The following is a 12,359-nucleotide window of genomic DNA, read 5'->3' as shown; positions in this document are numbered from 1 at the left end:
TCGTGTGGACGCGAGAATAACAAACACTCTTTTGGCTTCGCGCGTTCTCCTTATGAAATATTCAAAAAATGCAACAAATAAGGGTCATTAATTCTCCGGGAGTTGACTTTCTGTATGCAAACTACGCACATGACGTTGCGAGAAAACGTGTTAAAGACTCCCGACACGATTTTCCTAACTTCGAAACACAGCTTCGAGATTAATTACGGCCGCGGTTTGATTACGAGCGACTTTTTACAGTTTGTGTAAAAATGACTACGGACTGTAATTTACTTTTGCGTTAATGCCAGCGGCGTCGTAGCACAACGTACAACGTTGAGTTTTATGCATAATTCATAGGGCCACAAAAACGCACGAGTAGATTTATGGCTGTGTAAAAATGTTGTTCGCAGGATAGTAAATCGTTATCGTCTCCTGTTTATGCTTTCCACTCGGAGCGCGTGTTCCAATATGGACAACGAATATTGTAGCGGTCCGAGCGCGCCGAATTTTCCAAGAATTAATTCCATAAAATGTTGCAGGCGAATGGAAATTTTTCGGTGAAAAGACCGATCAAATTTTCGAACAGCTCAGCAGACTTCCCGGTTATCATTCCCCCGTGACCGAGGAATTCGATACTCGGCAAGAGTGATTTATGATTTTTAGTCGGGTAATAGTTTGTTCCGATTGACGGGCTGTTAGTTTCTACAAAATCGGCGATAAACGTCAAAATATCGCGACGATGCAGCCGGAGGTGGTTATCGGCCCGTGGTTCCATAATATTTAAAGAATACATCACACGCGCTTTTTGTCGAATAAATGGCGCCGCCGCGTTTAAAATATTCATCCCGACGCGACGCCGATCAAACCGGCGCGAATGCGAAAGATAAAAACCCAGCGAGATACCGGCCGATATGGGTCTCTCTCTGTAAGCTTTCACGCGGTGACAACAGCTGTTAGTCTATTTACAACAAAAACACTGTCGATACCGCAGGAATGAAAAATTCCCGATAGTCGAACGCTGTGTCCTCTTTAAACACGCCAAACACCACTCTCAGGCAGCGCTCCTACTGAAATCAAACTCTTCAGAGCGGCAGCAATGTTGTCTTTGTTCTACCGTTGTCGAACAACATTTTTCGTGTCTAGGATTCATTCAACAAAATTGTACAACTTACAAAACCAGGATTTGACATTTTAACGAGGTGGTCCCATTATGGAGGCACTCTTACGAATATACTTACGAATATATTTGTTTGACAATTAGCAAAGTTGCTGTATAATTAGTTGCGCCGAAAACATTTCAAAATTTATCAACTTCATAATCGTTAAAAATAACAAAAAGAAAATATGTTGAAGTCTAACTTGCAAATCAAAAATTCGGCAACGGTTCACAGTCGTGCGCGTCATTGAGTAGAACGTTCAAGAATTTCTGCATAATTTTTTATTAAGCAGAACAGAAGAAATTTTTTGGCAAGTTGTCAAGGTAGCCTAGCACTCAGACATTCATCAGCACTGTCACTTTGGGCCATTCAAAGCAAAAGCAAAAATGAATTCCGTCTTTTAGATGGGTTCGCAAAGAGACAGTCCTCACAGTAACATGTATCAACACTCGTTATTAGCGTTGATGAGGGAACAAGAAGTCCAGGCTGCGTAGCCTACCACTGAGGACATCGATCACGGCTTCATCAGCTCAGCGCTGTTATCGTGTACGACTTAATAGCCGTAGAAACACAGTCTTGCTGGTCGGAAGGGTTGCTCGCCGCGTGTTGTCGGCGTTGGTTGCGATCAACGATGTTGATAACATCTCGAGAGCTAGAGGACGGCACATAGCATCGCGAGCCTTTCTAAAGATCCCCATCTAGCCGGAGTACAAGGCAGTTGACGCGAGTGTCGGGCTGGCGATAAAACACCGTGTCCCCGGGTTTTCGAGCGTGGACCATGAAGATTTAATGCCGGCGGTCGTCATCAGCGTCGCGGCGCCGATCGCCGACGTTATTTATTCACCTCGCTCGACGCCGATAAAACTGCCGGCGCCGTTCGACGCGACTAGTCATCGCGACGGCCACGCAAAAATCGGTCGGCAAATGATGACCGGCAATCGCCCCCAGGGTGAAACGATCCCCGTTGTCGGAGGAGCGATTTCACTCGTCTTTTACGATCCCACGAATTTCCAACGACCCGTAGATCCTCGTAGATCCTCTAAATTCGGCAGCGACGACGGCGAGATTTTCACGATCACTTTGCTAGACCGGAATTATGGCTGTTTTCTAATCATTACGGCGACTGCTGTCGGAATCGTGTCGACTAGCGAAGTGTTTATGGGGGTGTGACGAGCGTGAGAGCTAGCTTGATCGTGCTCGTAGCGAGTTAGAGGTCTCGATTTGTGGAATTTGATTACGTTTGATGACAGAACTGCCGAGCACTGAATGAGATTGACATGTACCACCTTGTAGCGACGTCGAGATCGGATTTATTATTAAGCGAGGAAGTTTATTAGCAAAATTTCACGCGAAAGCTTTTTATAATTTCAAGTCATTTTGACTTGGTAGTTCAGAGAGTGATGTTTGATAGAGCAAGATTTTTTTAGGGACAGATATACATTTTTATGGGGTGTTTATGAACGTTGAGTGAGACTGTATTTTTCGTAACGTTCCGGATACTTTTTTTTATTGGCTTGGTGAAGGGATAAAAAATTATGTTTGAAGTTGGGCTTAGAGGTACGTTCTTTCCTAATGTCTCGGAAATTTTCTTTATGGAGTCTCGAGTAACGTATCTTTTATAGACAATCGTATACTTCGAAGGTGTGAAAATGATCCCTGAAGATGGGGGTTGGAGCTATATTTTTCATAGTATCTCGGAACTTCTTTTTATTGGTATATTGAGGGGGTAGAAGTGGTCCTTAAACTCGAGGTTATAACTACATCTTTCCTAACTTCTTCGAAATTGAGAAGAATCGAAGAGTTATCTTTTACACTGAGTGACTGAAAAATTCAAAACCCATGCTCCGATGCAGTCTGGACCCAAAAATTAACATAACTAGTTCGATAATCTTCGACAACATTAAAACAAATTTCCTATGGAAGGAAATTTCATTTCTATTATCTCTGAGGATTATTAAACCTTTCTTGGGCCACAAGAAATCAAAAAAATACTTGCAAGTCACTGAATTGACAAATCAAGGAAGATTGACAATCTCTCGAAAGGTTTTAGGGTTGACCTAACTGGTTCATAGGTATTCACGACCAGGTGGTCAGCTCACAGCGGCAGTCATTGTCAATTCCAGTGTCATTCTTCCGGAACGCACCAGCTTTGATAGGGCAGGTGAATCGGAGGTCTGCTGTCGCAAACTAATAATCGTCAAAAGGACCGTCCAGCTGGAGGATCCAGCTTATGTTGGCAGCTCCGCCTCCATACGACCTCCGTTGGTAGCGACACTCCAGATTACACGGAAGCCTGGAGGGTCGGCCAAGTGAGCGGTTTCCCGAAAAGGGTGGGTCCAACTTGTTCAACGAACCGAGAGCCGAGGTCAGAGGTTTTCTAAGTCGCGTGCATTCCGGCTGAACACAAGGGTGCTCCCGGTAAGTGGAGGGACCGAGACCAGAGAACGTTGAGTCGTCGACTTAACATATTTGTTTTCTTTCGAAAATCCTGTCCCTTGGAGCTGACAAGACGATCGTAGCGTGAATAGTCTAGCGTGCCGTAGCTCTGAGTAGCCTAGAATACTTGTAAGTGGACGTGAGCAGGTTTAAGGGAGCTTAAATGATCCCGAATTGCACTACGTGGTTCTGAACGTGTCTAAGAAGATTTAAAAGAGTTCCAGGGCACTATAAATGGTTTAAATCAAGTCTATACGATCCTAAACAAGCCTAAAGGAGCTTAAAGCCTCCTGTGTGGCACTATGTGGTCCTGGACGTGTCTAACAAGATTTTAAGGATTTCTATGTCAGCCAAAGTGGACCCAAGTGTTTCTAATCAGGCCTATGTAACTCTAGATAGGTCTAGAGTGTCTGAAGTGATGCTGAATGGTACTATGCGGTCCTAAATGAGTTCAAGTGGGTTTGAAGGAATTCTAAGTGGGCCAAAGTGGACCTAAATGTTTCTGATCAGGACTAAATAATCCTGAGCAAGTCCAGAGCAACTTAAATGACCCTAAGCAGGGCTGACTGGCCCTGAAGAGAGGCCTAACTAAGTCTAGACAGCCCTCGGTGAATCTGTGAGTAATTTGAAACGGTATGAGGTAGCAATTTCAGTTAACCTAGAAAGAAATATTAAACAGTGCTGAGCAGCAACGCCAGTTAGCCTAGGAAGATCAAAATGAACTAATTCCAGTTGAAGGAGCATTATTCTGCCAATTTATCAGGACCGAATTAATTGTTTCCCGTCGGAGCCGTATCCTCGAGGTGGCGAGTTTTACAAGTCGCCAAATCTAGAGCACCGGTCGCAAAAACGTAGCCAGAGCGCAAAGTAGGAAAACCGAGCGCCAGTGGATTCCAGACAAACAGGAAAAGAAGAACGGTGGACGAAGGGGCGCTGACAGAGAATCCGCGGCTGACGACAAAACGAGGAGGAACCAACCGGGGCCGTGGGTGTGGGCGAGGGTTGGGATCGCGGTAGGAAGGGGATGGAACAAGCGCAACGAGATTCTAAAATAAACCTATTGGATTCCGAATTTGAATACGAAACGCGGCTACAGTGAATGCTGTATTACACACGGAGATGGAACACGGCTGGTCTAAACACGCGAGATGTTGGCTCACGGGGCTACGTACAGGGTGTTCTGTAAGTAAACACTCGGAAGCCGGCAGTGTTCCGAATTGAATGTCAACGTAGTCCTGCCAGGGCGAATAAATAAAAGAGACTGGAATAGAGGGGTGAAATAAAATAGAAAATAGAAAAATAAATCTGCGAAGACCGGCTACACATCAGTTTTACTTCAGGCTGTTAGAACAACGTTTTCAGACACTGTGAACAACATTTAAAAAATTTCACACATGTGTACTATTCTTCTGAGAACAACAGTAATTTTCGAAATAACCAACGTTTACGAAAAAGCCTCTAAAATCGCAGAAAGGTATTGCTGAAATAAAATCAAATAAAATAGCATGCTCCAAAACACCTCCAATCCGACAAGACGTAATATTTTTATCTTACCGACAGCGTGCCAGAAAATGATAGAAATAGGATTCAGGCAGCGTTCTCCATGACAAAAGCACAGAAAAAGCTCGGGAACGCAACGAGACCGGTAAAGCTACGAGGCAACGAGAGCCCGGTTTCCAGAAAACATGGGAAAGCTTCCCGTAGATTATGTGCGAGGGAATAGAAGCGATCCAGCGTCAGCTGGTCGAGGGTCAATGCCGCCGGAATTCCGGAAAGAAAATTGAATAGAGGAAACCGAGCTACCGATCGAGAGGTGGGTAGCAGACGCTGTGGTTCGCAGATAAGAGGTGGAGACGAATTGTTAGACTCGAGCCCGAGCAGCGTAGAAGAGATCCGAGATACACAGTGACCATAATATATGCAATTGGGGCGAGCAGCATGCTTGGTGGTAGCCCCCCCCCCCCCCGCCAGCCCGTTGGTCGATTATGCGTGGTGCTGAATGGCGAGGAGCCGTTTGGAAGCTGAGGCAGTCAGTCCAAGCGGCAGCAGCTTCGACCTGCACGCAGACGCCATGCATGTCAGGTATTATATGGTATTTAACGTGTATCTCCTGCTCCACGCACTCCGTTGTTTAGGATTCTGCAGCTGGAATTAGGGTGGAACACGTGTTCCAAGAATATCGTGCGTATGACCCGATTAGAGATGCCTGACTGTCCCAAGCAAGTGTTAATGGATTCGCTGGACAGGAAGCCTCTGCTCTTGACAAATACCTTTATTATTCGGCCGGGAAACGTTGCCATGCGAGAGCTGGACAACGTTGCTGCCCGTGCCACGCGAAACTCCAGATCAAAGGAAAACGTTCCGCAAAGACTCGGACAGCTCCGATTCACTGCGTCTCCGAATTACGAAAAATGTGGGATTTAAATGGGGACGTAATATCTGCTGGGGCTCGAAAATAGAGAGGCCACATAAAGCCGAAAAATGTTTTATCTAAATGGCTAACGAATATGGACTCGAGACTCAAACGTTTCGGGATCAAAGAATTTTCAGGCTCAAAAGTGACTGTATCTGTCACGATCGATCCCTGGCTTTCCCAATTTTCAGCATACAAATTGAAAGGCTCGAAAGCTATTATTTCGAGGTGTTCGTACACGAGATAACCCATAGACGGTGCTCAAAATCTCACACTGCGACATTGTCTCTAAAACTTGGACTTCTCCTAGAAAGCATCAAAGAGGCTCGACAATTAGGTCATCAGTAGACTGCGGATCTTTATGCAAAATAAAAAATGTTTGCATTGATTGCAAGAGAGACACGGGAGTCAAATAAAAATTTATTTCTTCTTTTAATTCTCTTATCAAGGTGAATCTAATACACTGGTGGCGTTAAATCTTTTAAATATGTCCACTGTTTTAAATTGTACGCACCCCTTTTTGTTATAAATGCATAAAATCCGCTGTCTAGTCATTAGTGTTCTGAGACTAAACTTGTAACAGGCTTAAAACTGTCTGTATCTGTCATGATCGATCCCTGGCTTTCCCAATACTCAGAATACAAATTGAAAGGCTCAAACAGTGAGGTTCGAATGGTGACCTGATAATTCCACAGTGCAATTCGAATCGAAATAATTGCTCGGGAAGACGGAGAACGTTATCGCAATAAAAATTCTGACGAGCAGATAGCGCGAAGCGTAGCGACACAGATTCATCATGATTGCTTTGTCGCCACGCGGCGCCGCGCTGCGCCGTGCGTTACGAACCCTCTCGGGAAGATATTCCCGCAGCAAATTCCAGCTTCTGAAAATATATGTGGAGCCGCTCGACTGGCAGCGAGTCGTTCGAAAAATTTGAACCCCTCGATTTCTACCGCTTTTTCTCGGTATCGGCGAACTAGGCCAACGGGATACGCTCGATACGCCCTCACAATCTACTCGCACAGAAGAACACTCGTGCTGCGGCCACGTTTACTTCGCCGATATAATTTTCAACGTTGGTATAATCGCGCGAGAAAGATCCGAGAAAGATACTTTCATCCTTTCGCATCGATCTCGTAGATCTCGGTAGATCGCGGAGAACGGACGACAGTGCTCGGAGAAATAAAGTGAAATTATGAAACTGAATTTTTTATGTTTCGTTCAAGAGAAAACCGGGGGTTTCGAAGTTTTTCCAACGAGCGTGCAACTGAAAACTGTTCGCGCCTGACCAGTGCAGACCCATTCTACTTAAATATAAAACGGAGTATATGGTCGTTCCATTCTTGCTGCGAGTGGAACTATTTCTATTTCAAAATTAATGTCACGTGTATATCTTGCTTAATGTGCTTCCCCGATGCTCGTTTTCTATGATACCAGTATTGTTTCTCACGACTTTGTTTCTTTATTTACGGATTTCGTTATACCGCAGAAATTTTATCTCATGAATTCGGGGGTCTTCGACAGACTATTTGTAAAAGTCGATTGTACTGATTCGTTGCGATACTATTATTACTATTAATAGTTTATACATATTATATATATTACATATTATATATCGATACTATACATTTGTTGCAAGAATTGAATGCGGTGCTATAATACAGGCACAAATAAACAGGAACGAGAACGAAGCCATTTATCATCCAATAAATACAATTATAAAACAATAAAAAATGACAAAAACGTAAATAAATGGACATCTTTAAATGTTTTCGGCGCAACGGTTCGATCGTTTATTACCAATTATAAATAATTACGATTTATAATTCGTAATAAACGATCGAACCGTTGCGCCGAAAACATTTAAAAATTTATTATCAGCGAATACGATCGATAGAAGAAACATATTTACAAATGAACATCGTTGTGATCAATCGATAGTGACTAAAAATGAGAAATGAACTATCCTCAATCGACAGTCTTAGGAACTCAAAAATTAGTCGAAGAACAGCCACGAGTAGAAACAGTCAGCCACGGTCAGACAGCTCGAAACTCAATTTCCTCAGAAGGAGAAGTCGATGTAAAAATCGCGAATAAAAATTAAACAAAAAGCAGGACTTCTCTAACGGAGCAATGGGACCGGTTCATGGTTTTTTGTCCGCGAGTTAATTATTGCACAACTGTTCGCAATGTCGCGGGATTCGCACACGTTTCACCTACGATTGTTATCCGCTTCCTTTTACGAGCCCCGCGGGGGTTGGACGGGTGCAGGTGCGATTATTGATCGGAATTTATCACGGGGGATAATTCCATGGGCAGTCCGCAGAAAATTTATTCGCCGTTCTGGCTACGTGACAGCGAAATTTTCGTTTCTGCGTGCCGTCGGCGCAGGGGTTCATGGGGGGGGGGGGCGGGGCGGGGAACTATTCCGGGGGCCGATGACAAAAGTTAGGGGATCGTAACCGTGAACTGTGACGTGTAAATGGTACGTTACCTTCTGGTAATCGATGGCCAGCAGAAGATACTTCCCGTCGGCCGAGATTTGATGGTCGAAGCTCGATGAAAGCGCCTGCAAAACGAACATGGGTCACGAAAATTAATTGGATCCTTCCAATGACAGCAATCTTCGATCTCATTGATAATCTTTGACGTTATTCACCTAACAGGAAATTCCTCGCTAATTTTCGGAACACCATGGATTTTTTAATAGATCTTTTAACACTTCTTTTAACAAAATATCTTTTTTACGAACATTATCAAAAGCACCATTAAGTAGTTAGATAAAACTTCGTGGACTATTTCGATTGTCCACAAAAAATTCTGAGCGACGAAACTCCATCGGATTATTCCTTTATTTAATTGTTCCACGCAATTTATCTGAATACTTGTTTCGATAAATATTTTAGTGTATCGTTTGCATTTTTAAACGCTACAATAAACATGCAAATATGTAATATGGGTCTTGCGTTTATGTATTTACGATGCGTACACGTTTTTCGTATTTATTTGTAATTGTGCATATTTGTTTTTGCCTCGTGGTAACGTCGAAAGTTGTATTTTCGAACGAAGCGATTGTAAAACAAACGGAATGTAAAAGTCACTGATAATGGAAAACAGGTGAATCGACGTTTAAATTTTTGTTTAATAAAATCATTGGTGCTGGGGATGTTGCATATTTCAGAGGATGAGTAAACGGAGAAATTGTTTGAAAAAACAAGCGGCTACGCTTACCGGGTTACTGGCGTTTAGGATTATCCTCGGCTCTTTCGACGTGACGTTGTAGATCACGAGATTTCCGGCCTCATCGCGGTACAGTATCTCGTTTCCTGGAACAGAGAGATAACGTATTTTTCTACAATCCGGAAGAGAGCAGGCACTGTAATAAAATTGTTACTCGGTAACAAATGTTTCGAGGGAAGTCTGAGATCCAGTTTACTGCTTACAACGGAAATAGATACCATCTATGTTGATGTAATAACTGTAATTAATCGGATTAAGCCTCGCAGAGACTCCGAACGCTGGTGCACGCTAAGTCTGAGATACAAGGTAAGTTCTGGTTAATTTAAGTCTGTACTGCATTTTGTTAATTCTAGATTTTGTCGAAAGTCTAATCTGGTTCATGATTGAATTAGGTGGAGCTGGGTGTACTTAAGTTTATGACTGTGTTGGGCACCATAAAATCTAGGGGAACTATTAGGCTGATTAGTCAGATTATAACTCTGCTGAGTTGGTTGTAAATTTTGCAATTCTGTTTAGTTACATTTTGTGTAATTATAAGTTCATTGAATATGTTTCATCGTTGAGTTAGGTCCCATTCTCGCTACGTATATTTAAGTTTATGATCAACTAACGTTTAGGGGAATTGTCAGATCCAATAGTGAGACAATAACAGTGCAGAATTCCTTTATAAATTTTGTGAAATCAAGATCGTGAAATTTTGTTGATTCTAATTTTCGTCTAAAATAGATCGCTTATTGAATCTGATTTTTATGAATTAGGCCTCATTAAAGCACGGGTACCCTAATCACGGAGTTTCTTTTTGAATCTTGTTAAATTGAGGACATGACTGGGGGGGGGGAGAATTGGATCATGACTGAAATAGGTCAGCTGAAATAGTCAGTAACGCGACTGAACCTGTTTTACGACTCTGTTTTATGAATCCAGAGATTTTAAGTTTTAGTGCGTCTAACACACCAGGCTTGATCTAGATCAAGACACGGAGGTACACAGCCACGTGCATAAAACTTTTCGGTTAGAGCACACCGCTATTTTCCTCGATTGTTTCATGACGCATGTTTCTACGGTGCAGCAAATTACAATGTACACATTTGTTCTCTCTGACAGTGAATATAAATTCGAATAGTCTCACGTATTCCGCAGAGTCACTGGATAAATGGCAACGCGAAGGGTTGAGCTTGTTAAATCTCAGTTAAATCCGGATGTAATACGCCGGATACGGCCACTAATACACCGGTATCATTGCACAATAATTTCGGGAGAACGAATTTATCAACAGCGCGCTATTTTAAACCAAGCGTCAAAGTTTGAACAAAATGCCACTCGGAAACAGAGTGTAGTACATTATTTGAAAAAATCTCCTTCAGCAGTCAGCCACAAACAAAACTCAACTTAAAACGAAATTTCGAAATTACTACTAAACAATGTTGCTGTACAACATGTTGTATAAAATTCTCCTTCAGTTGACTATCAATTGAAAACAGAGAGGACCACTTGAAAGCAAAAATACTGTGCATTAAAAAATTCATGAAAAACTTCTACTTTTGAAGTACAATCTCTTTAACAACGAATCTTCGCAATACCCACAATACCTCCTTAGATAATCTTCTCCTGCTATCATCCAAAAGTTCCTAAAGACACAGTTCAAAATTGTCTCGAGCGAACGTGTCCTCGAAGGCAAATCTTCGGAATAGAATCTCCCGAAGAATAATTGCTCCATCAACGCTTCCCCTATCTATCTGTTCCAATCTCGATTCACTCATTCACTATACCGGAAGCTACAATTCCCAAGTTCGATAGGGAATGGTTAGCAAAGCTATCCAGTGTACCTGTAGCCATCAACCTGCGCTCCGCCATTACCTGATCCGGCTCGCTTCGACGCCATTAATCCGTTTAATCCGAACTTCTGCTCTTAATTAACCAACACTGACAAAGTTCTGCCGGGATCGAACCGCAATAATCCGTCTTTAATCATTACCCGTTTGCGCGACCGATCTGCTGGAATTAAGGTGGCGGCCGCGACGCGCCTGGAAACCCGTTACTTTGCACCAGCATTCGATGTCTGGACACGGCTAGTCAAAAAACGTAAACTTTCAAAATCATAGAACTCTCCGGATGAAAAAGAAAGTCCTGACTCACTGACTCATCAACGCCCAAGCTAAACCCTTGGACCTAGAAGCTGAAATTTTGCACAGAGGTTTCCTTTATGATCTATACAAGGAATAAGAAAGGATATTTCGAAATCCAACCCCCAAGGGGGTGAAAACGGGTTTTTAAATCTAAGATGGCGACATGACATACAATTAAAATAAAACTCTATAGGGGTGAATGGGGGGGTTAAAAGGTTCTATGGAGAAACAATATCAATTTCCGAGACATTTTTCGTGACATTTTTCTGATTGAAACGGCACCAAACACGACGCAGTTCAGATTATTATTTATCACCTCGAATATCCGAACTCCTGCCAGTAGAATCGTAAACGTAGCGTTCATCTCATCAGCTATATGAATAAGCTTTAAAATAAACTCGACTCACCATCATGCGCGACACTCAAACAACAATCACAGCTCCCTAATTCATTTCCGTCCTATTTCAAGAGACAACAAATCCTCGCGTTACATAAACACCGCACGACCCTTAAAACAATAAAGTAAAAAATGTCATGCGAGCCAGGATAATGTTTAAACCACATCCATGCAGGACCACTTAGTCACTATTATTTCCAGCATAAATCCCGGCGTGGAATAAAATGTCGGAACTAAAAATCAGCAATGGTAGAGCGCCAACTACACGGGCTCACTTTGGCCTCGATAAAATGTCCGAGCGTTATTTTAAAGAGTGTCATCGGATCGTTCTATTTTTCGTGACGCCATCTTGTCACCGATCGAAGCACGTCGTTCGCCGATGGCAAAACCGGTTCGAACTTTGTAGTTCCGGTTAGACGAGCCCAGGCTTGGCCCGTTACCCACAATTTCGGAATGTTGGCGTTTGCCGGTCGCGCTGTCATCGGTCTGATTCCGCCTATTCCTCGGTCCTGACCGGATATTAAAAGCTCCTCTGATCCGGCGGTACGGACGCGTCATAGTTTATGTCACGTCGCGTGACGCAATAACCCGACGGGGAAGCACTTGGA

General features: G+C 43.0%; 1 protein-coding gene across 16 annotated transcripts in view; it reads right to left on the bottom strand.

Annotated features, from left to right (window-relative positions):
• Nucleotides 1-12,359, bottom strand: part of LOC143215783 (venom dipeptidyl peptidase 4) — a 357,851-nt gene that overhangs the window by 251,498 nt on the left and 93,994 nt on the right. For all 16 annotated transcript variants that reach the window (XM_076438232.1, XM_076438220.1, XM_076438224.1 and 13 more), the window contains 2 exons: nucleotides 9,220-9,314; nucleotides 8,483-8,557 (listed from right to left, as the gene is read on the bottom strand). In XM_076438232.1, coding sequence (XP_076294347.1) covers nucleotides 8,483-8,557; nucleotides 9,220-9,314 — 170 coding nt within the window. The remainder of the gene's footprint in view (nucleotides 1-8,482; nucleotides 8,558-9,219; nucleotides 9,315-12,359) is intronic.

This window comes from Lasioglossum baleicum, chromosome 14 (assembly GCF_051020765.1).
Source record: "Lasioglossum baleicum chromosome 14, iyLasBale1, whole genome shotgun sequence".
Classification (NCBI taxonomy): Eukaryota; Metazoa; Arthropoda; class Insecta; order Hymenoptera; family Halictidae; genus Lasioglossum; species Lasioglossum baleicum.
The sequence above is the reverse complement of the archived record's forward strand: the minus strand, read 5'-3'. Positions and strand labels throughout refer to the sequence as shown.